Genomic DNA, 19,322 nt, shown 5'->3' on the forward strand with positions numbered 1-19,322 from the left:
ATTCTTTAAAAACTTCATATTTTTTAAATTTTTAAACAAAATTTCTGCATGTTTTACGAGAGTTTTGGATTTTTGAGATTATTTTGAAAAAAAAAGTTCAATTATGATACGGCCCACTTAACACTTTCTCTTCGAAAAATGACTATAGAATTTCACAGAAACAATCCAAAGAAAATACGGTGGGAAAACTGACCCCGAAATTCTTTTGACGCCATGACTCAAAACTTTTCCGCAAGCTTTTCCACGGTGGAGGGAAAAAAAATCATTATTCTGACACTTTTCAAAAAGAGAAAATAATTTGCTTTCTTCATTTTTGACTCCCCAGTCTCTCCTCTTTGAAGTCAAAGCCTCGGCTCATGATGAGTCATTGACTCATTAGTCAACCATAAACCTGTTGAATAGTTGGGCCAGGAGGCCCAGGCCCTTCTTTTTATGCCCAATATTATCCGGCTTGAAAACCCCAATTTTTTATTATTTGTTTCCCCCCTTCGTTTTTTTTTGACTTTACTTATTCTTTAAGACTTTTTCTAACTTTTTTTGATAAAATTTTGGATGAAAATTTCGAATTTTTAATTTTGTAAAGATTTTTTGAAATATCTTGATTATAATATCGTACATATTTCACTTTCTCTTCAGCTTTCCTTTATTTTAGTTTGAAATTCAGGCGCTAGCATTTATCCCCTTAGACTTATCCGGTACATGAGCGAGAGGTTCTCAACCATCGAGGTAGATGTGGTAAATGATCGAATCAAATCGAATACTAAAGTGTTCGATATTTGTATTTGTTTAAAATTATCGAATTCGAATGCGGATTCTAATATTCATATATGGAGTTTTTTTTGAATTCGAACTCGAATACTTGGTATTTGATAAATATTCACAAATATTTGTCGAATATCAAAGTATATTTGTTCTGCTAAAGAATTTGATTTTTAAATAATATTTAAATTAATAAATAAAAATTATTGATTTATAATATATGATGTATATATATATATTTATTTTAAAATTTTCATTAGAAAACAAATTTAAAATTATTTAAGTCTTAAAATTAGTATATAAAACTTAAGTAGAAATGGTAAGTGAGTTAAAAATATGACATTATATGTGCAACAATATAAATAATAAGTGATTAAATTTTAAACGAACATTTAATAGACAAACGAATCGAATATACACCTGGTTAAATTTCATTCGTTAGTAAACTGACATAATAAAAAATATTTGTTTAATGGTAAATGAACTACTGAATGGAATACGACCGAATAGTTACTCAAACAATTATCGAACTATTTGCTAATTATTTGGTTCATTTCCACCCCCCTACATCGAGGGATAGATTAGCCAGGTGATATAGACATTTCCCCCGAGACTCATTGTTGGCCGAGAATCACTATCCACATGTAGATGGTTTGGAGGAAATATGTACTCAAAATTACAACTACGTGACCGCATCCGCATCGCATTTTCTAACAACAAGATCTCATGAAAACAAACAAGAGGGAGTGAGTAACAGCTAAAAAGTCGTTGATGACGTGGCCACATTTCCTGACGAACTCCCCACGATTTTCCTTCGGAGAATGAACACGCACTTTGTGGGACCGCTCGTCAAAAAAAGAGGGAGGAACGTGCTTCCTCATCTTGACCATCGCATTTAAAAACAAATTTTTAATTTTGTCCAGGGCCCAGGCCCATCTCAATCTTTTCACGGTCCAATAACGACGCAAAAATCCTCATAAAATCGTTTTCAAACTATTTGAAAAATCCTCGTCCGTGGCGGGACAAAAGTCCTCTCTGTCTCTGTATCTCTCTCTCTCATGGCGGACTCCATCATAAAAATCCCCAATTTGTTCTCAGATCAAGTAATCAGAGATGATGCTAACCCTAATTCTCCCTCTCACTGCACTCGTAGCACTTGCCCTCAAATTCGCCCTCGCCGACGGTATACTTTCGCTCTCCCTCGAACCCTAGCCCTGATTTGATTCTTTAGTTTCGGGTTTTAACCGGATTCGAAGAGACCGGCAAAGCGTGGAGATTTTGAAGGGAAGGTGAGATTTTTTATTTTTGTGTGTGTATGTTTTTTTTTCTAATGATTTTGTGAGGTGGAAAATGAGTGTTTGTTTGTTGGTAGGTTGTGTGGATTACGGGTGGGAGCAAGGGAATCGGTAAGAGCTCTTTCTTTTTAAGTGCATGCAAATATTAGAATATGAAAATTATAAGTCTATATAACCCTCAACCCTCACCGTAACTTAGTAATGGTTGGAGGGATTTTAACGTGGTATCAAAGCCATCCAAGTCAAATCCCACTGACCACCAATTTAAAATAGATTTTTTAAAAGGCACGAGTCCCAGTTTCGTCCCATAAAAAGGACGCTCAACCTAGGGGACTGTGTTGAAATATAAACTATCACCCTCAACTCTCACCATAACTTTGGAAGTACTTAAACAAATAATGAATATTTTTAGAATTAAAAACGATGTAGAGCCTTTAATCCAAAAAAAAGGAAGAAAAAAAGAAGAAACAAAGAAGAAGAAGTAAATATATAAATATCAACTATTCTTCTCTTGAAAAGAAACTGAAATCCTGATATATGACTAGCTAAGATACATGGGCAGGTGCACAAACAAGTGTTCATACATATGGACAATAGATAATAGTAACTTACATGGGATGAAAAAATATTTCTTTATTAACGAGTCATGAAAAATTAAATTCCTATAATATTTTTATATATTTTTTATTATAACGATCTGCAAATTAGAAAACAACTCGATATTAACCTGGTATCCAAAATATCCTCTAAAATCATAATTCTGAGCTAGGTACAGGCTGCAATGAACTCGTCCTATGCCCAACGAGTTTCAGGAAGCGCACGTGAAGTGTAGGATATATGTTCAATAAGTGTATGAGAGTTTTAATTTTAAATATGTATTATATAATTGGGTACACATTTGAATAAGGGTATGCATATATCCAGGGAGTGTATGCTAAAGTTTCGATGTCCAATATAAGTACGAAAGGGTATGGCGTCTAAAGAAATAGGCATGCAATATAGGTGACTAGATATATGATGGATATATGGTGTATTCTACATTGTGAATGCAGAGTTCAGTCAAATTCAACAGAAAAATTAGATGGTGAACTTCTTTCTAATATTTGGATGCTTACAATATATGAAAGTCTTATATCTGTATAACGAGTCAGGAGTTCCAACTCAGAACTTATAGAGGACAAACCTCTATTTCAACGGTCTATGTTCTCAAGCTAGGCAAACTGATATTTAGCACATTAAGAGAAACATAAACTGGTAGAAACACAAAATAGTATGGCTCAGAAAAAATTATTTCCCATTTTCTTGTGGTGAATAAGCTTGTCTCGAGGTTTCTAAAAGTTTTGCAAATCAATTTTAGCTACAAGCTACAACTTTTTGATGTACATAAGTTATTTATATTTCAGTTATGAAATTTCAGGAAAGGTCCTTGCTAAACAATTTGCAAGCTTAGGTGCAAAGCTAATACTTTCTGCAAGAAATCTTGCCGAGCTTGAGCAAGTCAAAGCTGAACTTGTTGGTAAGTAAATATTTGATTCTTAAAGGGACACATAGTCTTGCAGAAGCATTTCATATGTAGGTTCAAGCATTTATTTGCTTCTTTCTTCTTTTTGCAGGTGAACATTCATCTTGTGCAGTGGAAATTCTGCCCCTGGATTTATCATCTGGGGAAGTATCTCTTGAGGAAGCCGTCCAGAGGGCAGAGTCTTATTTCTCTGCTGCCGGTGTTGATTATATGGTCCACAATGCAGCCTATGATCCTCATGTATGTGATTTTCTTAGATTTACTTTGTTTCATTTACACATATCCGTAACACACTTATATTGGAATTTATATATTCAATTACACAAACATTCAAGCTTTGATCTTTTACTAAAGGGCTGAAGGCTATATTAATGCCATAACGTATGTAGTCAGAATTAAAGGTAGGGGTTAATTGCGCGTAAACGCTCTGTAGTATTGCTGTTTTGAACTTATTAGCTGTGTAGTTTCATTGTTGCAGATAAATTCGTAGGTTGATTTTTTTGTTTTGACTCTTTCACACTAAAGACAGACTCACTAATTTCACCCCGTGATAATATCTGCCAAAATTTTACCGCGCGTAAAAGAGTAAAGAAAAAGTAACCCAGGGCTAGTAAAGGAAAAGTTACCCAGGGTTCTGTCTGCAACAAAGAAACTCCAGGGGTGGTAAGTGCAAAACAACGATACTATGGAGGTCAATGTGCAGTTAACCTGTAAAGATAGTACATGGACAGTAAATGATTTCTCACTCTTCAGATGTTCGCTTGCAGCCAATATCAGCATTGAGCATAACTGAAGAATGTCTTCTGGTATCTGAAATTTGACTCCTTTAATTTATTTAAGTATTTTTTTTCTTGTTCTGAATACTATTTAATTATTATTTTCTCTTAAATTATTTCTAGACTACTTTCAAAACAAATGTTATTGGTACGATAACTCTCACTCGGCTTCTTGCACCATCTATGTTGAAAAGAGGGAGAGGTCATTTCATTGTGGTAACTGAACAAATTCATTATATTTTCTCATATCAGTACTTGTAGACATATGGCAGTCCTTACTTGTTCCGTTTCTACTATTTTTATCATCCTTCTGTATTCTTGCAGATGAGCAGTGCTGCAGGAAAATGCCCTGCACCTGGTCAAGCAGGGTACTCTGCCTCTAAATTTGCTCTGAATGGATACTTCCATACTTTGCGATCTGAGGTATCAATTTACTTTTTATGTTAGTCCTATGAAGCCCTATGAATGTATCCTTTTCTGGTATACTTTCAGTTCTATTAAAATTTAATCTTCTTGTTTGTTATTATTATATAATCTTTTATTCATTACTATCTTCAATGAGTATATTGTCTCATAATCGCTGGTCAAGCAGGGTACCCTGGTCAAGCAGGGTACTCTGCCTCTAAATTTGCTCTGAATGGATACTTCCATACTTTGCGATCTGAGGTATCAATTTACTTTTTATGTTAGTCCTATGAAGCCCTATGAATGAATCCTTTTCTGGTATACTTTCAGTTCTATTAAAATTTAATCTTCTTGTTTGTTATTATTATATAATCTTTTATTCATTACTATCTTCAATGAGTATATTGTCTCTTAATCGCTTTTATGATACTTTGCAGTTATGGCAGAAAGGCATTAAGGTTACTGTTGTTTGTCCTGGACCAGTAGACACATTGAAAGATTTTGAACATGATGATTCTGAGGTAGATCATCATTCCTTAATCAAATTTAGTGTTTTAGAGGTTCTCACTCTATTTCGTTCATTTGAGTTCTACAAATAATGTCTTCGATTGCATTTTGAGAGTAAGGTGCAGATCCCCTGTTTTACTATTTCATGTTTATCAAGAACTATTAGTTGTATATATAGAAACTTGAAGCGTTTAACTATATTTTGATAATAAAACTTCTTTTTGTTAACGGATCAAAATTCCTATTTGCCAGAAACCTGTGCCTGTTGAAAGGTGTGTGCAGTTAATTATCACGGCAGCATCTCATGGACTAAAAGAAGTTTGGATATCAAAGCAGGTAATTCTCTTGTAAATGTGATTGACAAGTGGAAGCAGGTTGTGCAGTTTGAACTAGAAAAACAATGATCAATTTTAATTTATATTTTTTTCTGTCTTGTTGAAGAGATAAAATTCTTAGGGGTGTTTTCCCCTAGAGACCACTTTAAAAATAGGGTTAAAGTGGGTTTTTGAATAAACCACCACCCAGTCAAATTTTCAATAAAAAATCGAGAATAAGCTTTAAAAAAAATTCAAATTCAAGATACGTGAGTTGTATCCTAACAAGAACTGAACACTAAAAAAACGAGTCACATGCTTGAAATGTGAGGTTTTAAAGGTTATTTGGGGGTTTAGTGAAAATTTTGACTATGAGGTGGTTGATTGCAATAAAAAACCACTTTAAAGGTGGTTTATGTATAAATTAAAACTAAAAGGTGGTTTCCATATGAACCTTCCTATGTTCTGACACGCTTCAGTTCTGCGTATTTTTCTTGCAGCCTGTGCTGTTAGCTATGTATCTGGTACAATACATGCCAACCGTTGGCTACTGGATCATGGACAAGGTATTATCACTTTGACTAACAAGGGCCTGATAACTTCATCCAAAAGAAGGAAAAAAAAAGAAGAAAAAGAGAGAAAAGAGAGAAAAGAACCCACATCTTATGTGCTCAGACCCTTCCTCTTCTTGTACTTCTCTGTGGCAAAAGAAACAGACTCATCTACTTTAATCTCACAATAATATTAGGCGAACATGACGATGTCTTATGGCTGAAGATATTTCTGTTTAGGATAAATATCACTAGACCCCCAACACTTTGGGGTGTTTCACACAAAACCCCATGAACTTTCCCCCCTAGAAAACCCCCAAAACTTTTCCCCCCTAGAAAACCCCCAAAACTTTTCCCCCAAAGCCCCCAAAACTCCAAAGTGTCTCACCTCTAAAAGTTTTAGCTTTTCCACAAAACCCCCACAAAAACTCTCTTGCAATTGGAGGACTTTATTATCTGCCTAATTCTGTTCTTTTCTTGTTTTCTCTGAGGCTCATCTTCTCCTCTTCTCCTTGCTTTTTAGGGGCTTTTGTGGAAAATGTTTAATTTTTTTGGAGGGGTCATTTGAGACTCTTTGGAGTATTGGGGGTTTTGCAGGAAATTTTTTTGGGGGTTTAGTGGGAAAAACAAAGTTTGGGGGAGTTTTACCGGAAACTCCCCAAAGTTTTGGAGAGATTTTGTGAAATCTACCCTTCTGTTTATGCTAAACCTTGCAAACCTGTATATTATCTCGTCTTTCTCCCTTTGTCATATAGGTTGGTGTTGATCGTGTTCAACCTTCAGCGAGAAACGATAAAGCTTCAACTGAGAAGGAGAAAACACCATAAGCAATCAGTTAAGGCTACTATGCCTATTCTACTGGACTGATGTTTGTGTTAACTGTTCCAGAGGGGGGAGTGTTTTGCTGCATGTCATCTTTTGTTGCTGGTGGTGTAAATAACCAGGCTACTTTTTTTAGTAATAGCTTGACATGTGGAACAATGTCATGTGATCAAATGTTAAACAGTACACAGTCTAGAGTTGGGGATGTAATAATGTTTTTTTTGTGTGTGTGTAAACAACCACCTTTTGAGGAATCAGTTGAAGCAGAGTTGAAAGTTTTTTGTAAACACATGGGAGCAGTTCGATTACTTGCCTTCTTCCTCCAGTGAGAACGACGACGTTTTCGGAAAATTTACTGGATATGACAGAGGTCTTAGTCCACCATTATCAGCCATTGGAAGGACTAAGAGTAATACGTGCACATATCAGATGAATTCTTATTTACCATATATTTAAGAAAATCAAGATATTACTAACAGGGCAAGTGGCTATTTTTGTTTTATATTTGCAGCGTTTTGCATTTTGCTAAGAGGAAGTGAATCTAGGCTAAACCATGGATCAAGCTTTGACTTAGTTATGTTATGGTTTATAGAACATATATAGGAATATGAAATTAGGAACTTGGACAGGTCTTGATGATCCAGTTTCATTCAAAAATGGTCTCTTCTGCATAACCAGTTAAATATTATAAAATCCTGATAATGTTATGGCGAAATATCTTTGATATGATTAGGATTTTGAGAAGAGGAAGGAACCTCGGGTCATGAAATAAATCTGGAGTAACCATGATGAGTTATGCAAAGAGTCTAGACTACATAAAATTACACAAGATTAATACCAATTAACCGTATCTCATAAGAATTTGGATACTGTCAAAGGAGATGGAACCTAATCAACCGTATCTTAACAATGATACAGATTTTGATAAGAGGGAGTGAATAAGGATTAGGCATGAATGAATGGGGACTAATCATCTCCTTGTAATGATCTGGATTCAGTTACCAGGGGAGGAATCTAGATTATATTCCTATTCTTTTGTTTTTTTTTTGCCCTTTTGTTGCTGCCCTTGTAATTGTATTACTGTCACAGTTACCAAGCTTTGTCACATAAATTTGAGGATGACATACTGAATCATTTTATTTCATGCATTGTATTTATGTTTCCATAACTGATTCCAAAGGTGTATCTGTTTATGTCTTGCATGCCGAGATCAAATGCTTCACATATCTTTTAATCACGATTGAACTTCTGATTAAGGAATTTTTAAGAATTTATGGAGGTGTTTCTTCTGTTATGTGATCGTTGGAATGGTTTGATACATAAAAATGTAAAAATATAAAGTTATAGGACAAAGTATAGAGTTTACATATTCCTCATTATTCTACAAGTATAAACAGAAGCCATGACTAGAAAAAAGATGCGTATTGAAATGAAATGATCAAACTATATTGTGATCTAGTAGAGATATTAATCCCCTTAAGACTTCAAAAGTTAATTACTTCATCTTTTCCTCCCTATAACCAACCTGAAAGTAAACAACAAACTCATGATAGATTGATAGTAGCGACACAGATACAAGAAAAAGAACCTCCATGTTTTAGAATGAATTGCCTAAAGTTTAAACATTGCTATACTTATCAAATTTTTGCTATATATATGAAGGAGCAAATCTAGGCTAATCATAGATTGAATCTTGAGCAATCGCCTTTTCCTATGAATTTTTAGTTAACAATTATGATTTATCTTGAACGAATAATGGGAATGGATGCAATTCTAATTTTTTTTTCCTGATAGAATTGATGACTAGCTGATTCAACGAGCCCTTTTCCTTTTTCGTTAGCAATCGTATATTCTTTTCTTAATTTACAATAGAAATCATCTATTTCTGATAAAATTGATGCCCAACTGATTCAGCATGCCCTTTCCTCTTTTGATTCTCAAAATTAGAATTTGAAATTTAATTAATTAATATTTAAAGATCTATTTTTTTGGGAAAATATATAAGCACTGCCATAATCCTTACTTTAAACTGTTACGTCTCTTCTCCATACACGGACAAGGACAAAATCTTAATTATTGAACATTTCTCTTCGCTATCATAATCACAGTTATATCCAAAATAGAACTCAAAAGATATTTTAATGAACAGTTCTAGAAAATATCATCTTAACCTTCATTATCATTCTTCAACCTATTATCTTAACGTAAGACGCAAGCTATATACGGTCATTATCAAAGATATTTGTAATATTAGTTGATTTTGGTCTGTGTATTAGAATTTTTTTTTGCCTGTAAAACAGTGGCTTGTAAATCAATGCCCGATCTCCAATATTCACTAAAAAACAGTTGACTTTGTTATAGTAAAACAAAAAAAGTCTAGAGGGGTGGTGTTCACTACAACACGATTATTGAAGAAAAAGTGGAAACCCCATGGAAAAGTGCAAATTATCTTGACAAAAGAAACAACAGTATTTGAAAATAAGGACCTATTAACCAAATTGGAATGAACAATTTATACTAAATTTAAATTTTGACTTACATCAGATTAAGCCTCTTTCTTTTATAATATAACATCATAACCATCAATAGCATCAACCAAATGAAGCCAACTACATCTCCGACGAAAACAAAGACATGAAATACTGATATTTGCTTTTTTTCATCCTTGACCAAGAATACCATCTGTCAAAAAACATCTATCCGTATGCAACGAGTAATCATCCCATCGGAACCTCCCGCACGTTGCAAGAGGTTCTGAACCACGTATCGTAACAAATAAAGGCAGTGAGATAATTCCACTGCCAACCGTGTGGCTTAGGGGCAGTGAGTTAATTTCACTGCCCCCTATGGTGGGGTTCTGATAGAATGATTACTCATATGCGACAAGTGTTCCTGACCCCCACACGCTAGGGGGTAGGGTTAGGGTCGGCGTTTCCTCCCTATTTACTCTATCAAAGGGCACAAAACCACCTCATCCCTATTTATTCTACCAAAGGGCACAGAACCACCTCCTCAATGCACGGAACTCAAATCTAGGGTTTTTAAACCCTAATCAAGGAGTGTGGTTATTCCTTGGCAAAAAGAAGACACGAGACAAAAGAGAGAAACCCTAACGTAACTCTCCCTACTCTACGCTAAAGCTGAAAATCACCGTAAGTCATTTCATTCCAGCTCCTGTTGGAACATTTTTCAACGTCACACGTTACCAAGTCATTTCGGTTTCATAATTTTATAATAATAAGAAACCAGAACTCCGCAATCACAATCAGAAAAGATATTCAGAAATATTAAATCACTCGAAGAAACATCAACAGGAAGCAACAAAATAACCAACCCACCTTTCTGCTCAAGGCCAACAGTTAAAAACGAGTTTGATAAGTAAAAAACTTCAACATGCTACAAAATTTGCTCACTAGGAAGTTCCAATCATCACCAAACTTTTGTCCTCGGAAAAGAAAACATAATTCCAGCAAAGCGAAAATATTATAAGTACTGAATACCAACATAATCAGATGAAGTTTCAGAAAATGCTAAAGTCCAACGGTGCAGGCTGATAAACCATCTACTACCAAGCTTCAAAGATCTTGGACGGTCAAACCTGCAGAAGAATGAAAGCCGATAAGCCCCGTATAGCCAGTATCACCAATATAAGCTCATAATCTCTATTTAAAATTTAGGTAAAATAACTTCGGGTAGGTAACTAAAAGAATGTTAAGAAACATTTAACCTAAGCATTTATAGTATTACTAAGAAATTACGAAACCAGAAACATTAACAGCAGAATGTAACCAACTCACAAGTCAGCTATGAAAATACAGGTAAGTTGGATTCCTATCAACTTCAAGAATAATCGAAACAGAACCTCAATGATGAGAGCTGAGTGAAGACTTTCTATTCCAGCGCTATGACATAGCCTACAGACCCAAACGCAAGTACTTCTAAACCTTAAATATATTTAATTGTTTGTGATCTTATATCTTTATAGAAGTATTACTTATCCATAACATAACTTCAAGCGTCAACTTCACATAGCTTTGAAGAACACTAGGAACTGTTCCGTAACATTCTGCAATATGCATGCATATAATCACAATATCTAATTTGGGGCTGTTTGGTTGTTATTGGTAAAGTTGTGTATTTATGACATAACTTGGAAAGTTATTGTCCACCTCATCAATTTTACTTTTATAATTTTCTTTGTTTGTTTTTGATTCCATTGGAATCATAAAACACTTGTTTGGTTTGCAAAATGTAACTTTAATTGTTTGTTTGGAAAGTGTAAAAAGTGGTCCATACTCAAATGATCATATTGGTTGGAATTATATTTTCAGACTTCAATATCAGCTTTCTCCTAAAATCATGTCTTTTTTTTATGAAATCACTTTACAAGCCACGTCAGCATATGAAATCACTTTACACTATTTTCACAACTACAAACAAACAATTGAAAGTGATGAAAGCTGACATTAGGACCCATTTTTTTACACTTTCCATCCTTTTACATGGTAAAAACATACAACCAAACGGGCCCTTTGTTTACATTGCATGGCAGACTCTAGACCATTAATTTAAATAATGGCATAACTGTTCCAGTCTTTTTGAACTAAGGGGGTGTTTGTTTGCATGCAAGTGAAGGATGAAAGTGAAAAAGTGACTTTCTTTTAACATTTTTAGTGTTTGTTTGCATGCTAGCGGTTATGACATTCGAATGCAAAAAAGTTATCACGTAGGATTTAATGCAATTTTGACTTCCCATAAAAAAATTTGGTGAAGTCACATAAAAATGACAAAATTGGTTTTAATTGAATGATTTTAACCACATTCACTAATTAATCTAATTTTGCCACGTCAATCTTCACATTACACTTTCAACAATAAACTCGTCCTCCAAACAAACAAACATTGTATTCCACTTGCGTGCTAATGTGGATGTGAAAGTTATTTGCCAAAAAAAAAGTAACTTCATTTCAATTCGCTTTCGAGGTGCCGAACACTACCCCAAGTAGAAACAACATTGGATAGAGTGAGCAACAATATAACTTCTTCCAGTCATCCTCAAACAAACATTGTAAAAAGTATTTAACAGACTTAGTACCCTTCTCCACACTAAAACACATCTCAGGAAACAGAAAATGAATCAAGAAATCGTATTTAAACTACAATTTCCTTTTCTTCTCGCATAATGCAATCCCAACCCGTGTGATTAGCATAACCCAAAAAATAACAAGAGGATTACATATAACCATCCGCAGTCCACTGGGACATAACGGGCTTCAAATAAGCAAACTAACAATCGATTTTCAAATAAGCAAACTAACAGGACATGATCAAGAACGCTCAAGGAAACCCAATTAAACTAGAACGTAGTCAACAACGATTAGGGGGAAATAATCATAATTAACGGATAAAAAAAAGTAAAGGAATCACCTGGAGGGAGAGATTGCTTGAGCTTATCAGCCTTCTCAGCGTCATGAACGCAGAGCGTGTACAGGTACCTTGAGCAGCGGACCTTGAACTTGACCACGTCCTTGCTCCTCTTGATCTTCACCGACCTCGCGTCCTTCCTCCTCGCCGTGAGAAGGAAGTCCTTGATCTCGTGAATCTGCTTCGGCTGCAAGACCGACAAAATTTGCAAGAAAGTTCAAATTTTGGGTGAAGTGACGCAAACAAAATCGAATCTTTTGGAGATTTGAGGAGATTAGGGCAGGGCTTTACCATGGCTGATGATGATTGAAGAGGAGGAGGAATGAGATCTGGAGCTCTTCGTCGGCTGTTCAAAACCCTAAAGATTTAGGGTTGAGGGATTTTATAGGGCAGATCTCTCTTGCTAATTTACTATAAAGCCCTCTTCGGAAAGGTTCAGCGTAGCCCAATTAAGACGAGCCCATTATTGGGTTGGGCCATTCTACACTAGATTGCTGGGCTTGGGCCTAATAAGAAGATCCCAGCGTTGTGTCGGGCCATTCGTTTGATCTAGCGTAGGTTTTAAGAATATGCCAAGCAAACAAATGATATCATTCCCGTTACACTAAACCCCCGTGAACCTTCAAAATTACAGTAAACCCCATGAACTTCTTGAGTTTTGTAGATGAACCCCATAAATTAGAACCGAAGAACAACATAGAATGGCATTTTGAAAGTTCATGTGGGTTTAGTGTAGGGCTGAGCATGGTTCGGTCCAAACCGAAAAATCCGACCGAACCGACCCGAAAAAATCGGTTTTATGAGTAGGACGGTTCGGGTCGGTTTAAAAACTTTTTAACCCGAACCGACTCGAACCGATCGAATATAGTGCAATACTACTCATTCTGATCTCAAACACTACCCGACCCGTCCCCAAAGAGTCAAAGACTCAAACTCTAAACTCATTTTCTGGATCATTATGGGTTAAAAATAATATCATTATATCAATGTTTAATGCTTCATAATCTCTTACTTTGTTGATATTTTTTTAACACAGTTTGTTGTTTGATAAGAAGTTTGATGAAGTTAGAACCGAATAAACCGAACCGAACCGCACCGAACCGACTTGCAACAGTTCGGTTCGGTTTTGAATTATAAGCGGTTCGGTTCGGTTGTTCAAATTTTGGTATAAACCGAACGGAACCGACCGTTGCACACCCCTAGTTTAGTGTACTTTATCTAAAAGTTCATGTGGGTTTTCAGCAAAAATTGTCGGGGTTTATTGTGATTCTAGAAGTTCATGAGAGTTTACTACGAAATACTGAAAGTTCGTGAAAGTTTAGCATAATTTGTTTTAACGGCAAGGGGAAACTTGGTTAGAGGAGCTCATATCAAGAACGGAAGCAAGTGTTCGAGCACTAGTACTCTCAGGATTAGGGCTGAGCATGGTTCGGTCCAAACCGAAAAAACCGACCGAACCGACCCGAAAAAATCGGTTTTATGAGTAGGACGGTTCGGGTCGGTTTGAAAACTTTTCAACCCGAACTGACCCGAACCGACCGAATATAGTGCAATACTACCCATTCTGATCTCAAACACTACCCGATCCGTCCCCAAAGAGTCAAAGACTCAAATTCTAAACTCATTTTCTGGATCATTATGGGTTAAAAACAATATCATTATATCAGTGTTTAATGCTTCATAATCTCCTACTTTGTTGATATTTTTTTCTTTAACACAGTTTGTTGTTTGATAAGAAGTTTGATAAAGTTAGAACCGAACAAACCGAACCGAACCGACTTGCAACAGTTCGGTTCGGTTTTAAATTATAGACGGTTCGGTTCGGTTGTTCAAATTTTGGTAAAAACCGAACCGAACCGACCGTTGCACACCCCTACTCAGGATACATCAAAAAGTTATTTGCCTCCTTTATCTATTTGGGAACGCCTATGCCTAAAGGTTCAAACCCCAGTCAATGAATATCACTAAGGGGGGTTATTGGTTGGTGTAATTTTGGGGTAAGTGGGATAATTTTTGGGACTTTACTTTATGACGCTATTCACATGGACAATCAAATTGAAATTTCACTTTAATGTGTTATTCATTGGGACAATGAGATTGGGAAAATTACCCTCACTTTTCCCAAAATTATCCCATTTTTATACAAACTTTTTATCCCAATCTTCAAAAATTACCCCATTCTTAACTTTGGGACAATCATGAAGAAAGTGGGATAATTTTGAAGTACTAATTTATTAAATATCTAATATATGTTAATTGTATTATAATGTAATATATCTTAATTATATTATATTATAAATTTCTATTATAACGTAATATAATAAAATATTATATAATATTATCTAATATAACATTATTATATATCAATATTACATATTGATTAATAACATTTTATATATTATAATATTAGTATTATATTATTATAATATTACTTATATTATTTAGTATAAATTTTAGTAGTTAGAAAAAAAATGTTATTGTAGTATTTTTATGATATAAAATATTATATTATAATATAGTGCTTATATATTTAATATAGTAATATATTAATTATATTATAATAAAATTTATTATATAATAATTTACTATTTTCTATTATACTTTATTATATTAATTAATAGTCTTAAATATATTGTCAATATTGTGGTAGTTATAATATTAAATGAATATTTGATTAAATATTATATTATTGAAATATTATATTAAATATTTTTTTGTATATTATTTCAATTATTATATAATATATCATATTATTATAATATTTTATATTAAATTAAAAATATTATTAAATATAGTTATAATTAATTAGTAATTATAATATATTATCTTATAGTTCGGTATAAAGTAAAATAATGTATTACATTATAATAACTTATTAAATAATATATTAAACAAATTAAGTAAATTAATTTGGACTTAATTGATAGATAAATATTGTACTTTAATAAGGTATCACGTCATCAATTATCCCACATGAATTGTCAAATCAAAGCATTAAATTGTCTAATTATCCTAAATTATCCCACTTTACACCACTCAAAATATCCCAAAGGAATAAAATTGTTCCATTGGAACAATTATCCCACTTAAGGGGGTTATTCATTAGGACATTTGGGAGATAATGGGATAATTTTAGGGATTCTATTTCATAGTGTTATTTATTGGGACAATGTAACAAAGATATTACCTTTCTGTATTATTAGTTTTTTAGAACACTAGTGAGACAATTTCACCACTTAGGATTAAATTACCCCACTCATATATAAACATTTTGTCCCAATAGTAAAAATTTACCTCATCCTCCATATTGGAATAATTTTGTTCCACTTTGAAGGCAATTGGGATAATTTTTAAACCCTTTTGTATTACTTAACTAATACATGATGATTATACTATAAATATATGACATGATATATAAAATATAAAGTAATAATATATTCAATATATTATATTATATTATCATGTAATAAAATTAAATATTGTTATAGTTTAATTTATTTTATGATATTTATTATATATTATTATGCAATATCACATACTATATTATATAATAGTACAACTATATTGTAGTGTATTATATTAAACCAATATAATAATATAGTATAATATAATATAACATATTAAAACTAATAAATATGTTAGTATATTACATTTAATTATAAAATATAATATAATATAAATTATGTTATGTGATTATATTATAATATAATATATTACAATCATGCGACGTACTCCGCGAGCGCCACCAACCGAGCCGCTCCACCAACTCGCAGCCTTACCCCACCAACGAACCCAGCCACGAACCCCGACTCCGCAGTCGCCCACCCCACGCCGCAGTCGTGCTCCTCTTCGCCGTCCAACTCTCCGCGCCAAATTCGACCCGCGCAGTCGACGTCGACTCATTCGACGTACCCGAGGCAATATCCCACTTTCCTTTGACTTGTTATTTTATTATTTATATCCTTTATTAATTAGTTGCTTAGATTATATCGTGATATTGTTATTATCTGCATGGGCTTGTGGATGATTAATATTAATAATGATATTATGATAAGTAATTTAAAGGAATAATTATTTGTGTAAAAGTAGTTATTTTGAGATGTTTTTAGAATTATTATGATGAGAAAATAGATTATTTTGGAAAATGAGTTGGTTTTGAATAATTATTAATATAGATAATTTAAAATAATTTATTTTGGAAAATGGGTTATTTTGAATTATTAAACTATTTTGAGAAAAGATTATTTTAGAATAATTATTATGAATTAAAAGAGTTTATTTCGGTAGCGGAATCATTTTTGGATAATTATATTAATTAAAAAGAATTTATTTGAGAACAGAATCATTTGACGAAAATTATGATAATTTTAAAAGAAATTATTTTGAAAAATGAATTATTTTCTGAATTACATAGTTGTTGTTCATGATTTATAATTCTTAGACTTGATTATCTGATATGCTTTACATAGTTGTTGTTCATGATTTATAATTCTTAGACTTGATTATCTGATATGCTATGATATTATTGCACATGATTAGAGACTTGATTATCTGATATGCTATGATATTATTGCACATGATTAGTTGCATTGATTGTTCCTTGTTGTGTTTGAGATCCTTAGTAGTTCATGACTTAGTGGCATCGTACGTTATGAATGGACCTAGTGACATGTTTGGGTGTGTTGACTGAAATTAGGTGGTGAACCAGAGTTTTAATAGGGATTATGAACGTCGACTTAGAAAGAACGAGAAGAGTTGGGGTGGGAAAGTCTTAGTTCGCATGATCGAATGTGATTGTTGACTTATCTTCCAAGCTCGCACCAGTGGCATGTTTCATCCTGGGGTTGGTTTGTTGGACCAAGTGACCTGTTTCGCCACTTGGATCCATGACCTGTTTCGTCATCTGAGCTTTTGTTGTTGTATCGTTTTCGCATTGGGTTTTCGTTCGTTCTATTTCTTTTGTTGGATCTTGTCGTGTGCCATGCACGCTGACGTACCATGTTTTCTCTGGTGTACGTCAGACTTAGAAGAAGAACATGTCCAGCTTGGAGATGTGCCATAGCCCGAGTATTCTCAACAGGAGTGCCTAGCGGATGGAGCAGAAGAAGAAGCCGAAGCTTAGTTATTGGTCTTCAGTTTTCTTTTGTACTACTTTTCATTTCCATTTTATCAGTGTATTTTTATATTCTCTAATATTTCATTCAGATAGTTTTGTATAAGGGCATGTTGACCCGAATATTATATCTTGGATGATATTTCTTTTATGATATGGATCATTTTGTTCTGAGTTGTTTATTATATTCTCGCTATTTGTGATCGGGGACCTGTGACTTCGTATTGTATTTATTTCTTGACGCTTAGCATATTAGGTTGATGAGAAATTTTATTTATTCTCCTTAATCTAATACGTCACGGGCTTGTTCACGTTTCGATTCTCCGATATTTTGGGAAGCGGGGGGTAACAATATAATACTATAGTTTGAAATAATATAATATATTATACTATAACATGATATCTTTTAATATATATTATTGTAATTAACATGTAATACATATATAACTTATATATTTTAATTATAATATTATATTTAAAAAAATATTACATTGAATAAAGTAAAATATTATAATATTTTATATAGTACATTATATCCTAAGATACTATATTATAATATATTAATTTAAATAGTATAAATATAATGTTAATTAGTAATTATTGTATAACATATTATATTTTTGTATAAATAAAATAATGTATTATATTAAATATTATATTATTAAATATTATATTAAATATATTAATTTTATATTATATTAATTATTATATATAGTATAGCATGCTAATATAATATAATACAATACAATATAATAATTAATAATAGTAATTTGTAAGTATAGTACAATATATTATATTTTAATATAAATTAAAATAATATTTATATTATAATAATATACTAAACCAATTGGATAAGTTAATTTAGAAGTAATTAATAGATAAAATTATATTTTAATAAGGTGTCACATCATCAATTATCCCACATGATTTGTCAAATCAAAGGCTCAAATTGCATTACAAGAAATTACATATTTAACGAAGGGATTTCCCTTCGTTAAAGAGCTGAAAACCTTCGTTATTATATGCTAACAACGGGGAAAAATCCCTTCGTCACCCGTCCTTCGTTAAAGAGCTGAAAACCTTCGTTATTATATGCTAACAACGGGGAAAAATCCCTTCGTCACCCGTCGTTGAAGCCCTCTTCGCTAAAGGGTCACGCCTTCGTCACCCGTCGTTGAAGCCCTCTTCGCTAAAGGGTCACAAAGGGATATACTACCCGTCGTTATATAGTTTATAACGACGGAACATATTACCGTCATTAATATTTACGACGGTAATTATCACCGTCGTTACTATCAGTGACGGGGATATTTTCCCGTCGTTACCATCAGTGACGGGATATTTTCCTGTCGTTACCATTAGTTACGGAAATATTTTTCCGTCGTTACCATTAGTTACGGGGATATTTTCCCATCGTTGAAGACTAATTAATGACAGTTGGATACCGTCGTAAAAGTCCTCATAATGGGTAATTAGTAACCCATTAACGACGATGCTTTCCCTTCGTTGATGAACAAAATACGGTTTATAAAACCTTCATTGTAGACTATAAATTTCTAATATACATTAATAATAAATTTTCCATTCATAGGCAGCTATCATATTATTCTCAACCTGACACTAAGATTCATAACACAAATATATTAAAAATACCCAATAATGAATAAAAGGGAAAATAAAAATTCCATTCATTAATAACATCAATAAATAAAATTCCACTATCCTCAAATATTCAATACTAATAACAAGAGTTAATATCCTAATTGTTCCAAAGAAAAATACATGAAACTATCTATAACAAATTAAAATAAAAGTTTGGGGAAGACACATTCTT

At 33.2% G+C, this 19,322-nt stretch overlaps 2 protein-coding genes across 2 annotated transcripts; one reads left to right on the forward strand and one right to left on the reverse strand.

Moving 5' to 3' along the window:
* LOC109823182 (dehydrogenase/reductase SDR family member 7-like) lies at positions 700-7,238 on the forward strand. Its single transcript, XM_020389468.1, has 12 exons — positions 700-735; positions 2,016-2,048; positions 2,132-2,165; positions 3,472-3,570; positions 3,668-3,816; positions 4,344-4,382; positions 4,476-4,568; positions 4,677-4,775; positions 5,195-5,278; positions 5,517-5,600; positions 6,079-6,144; positions 6,885-7,238. Exons 1-12 carry the CDS (start codon positions 700-702, stop codon positions 6,954-6,956), a joined length of 888 nt encoding a protein of 295 aa, XP_020245057.1. The 3' UTR covers positions 6,957-7,238.
* Positions 10,268-12,777, reverse strand: LOC109823929 (60S ribosomal protein L38). The gene is made up of 3 exons (XM_020390391.1): positions 12,667-12,777; positions 12,379-12,562; positions 10,268-10,549 (listed from the first exon to the last, which is right to left on the reverse strand). Exons 1-3 carry the CDS (start codon positions 12,667-12,669, stop codon positions 10,527-10,529), a joined length of 210 nt encoding a protein of 69 aa, XP_020245980.1. The 5' UTR covers positions 12,670-12,777; the 3' UTR covers positions 10,268-10,526.

The sequence above is a fragment of the Asparagus officinalis genome, chromosome 9, assembly GCF_001876935.1.
Source record: "Asparagus officinalis chromosome 9, Aspof.V1, whole genome shotgun sequence".
NCBI classification, from domain to species: domain Eukaryota; kingdom Viridiplantae; phylum Streptophyta; class Magnoliopsida; order Asparagales; family Asparagaceae; genus Asparagus; species Asparagus officinalis.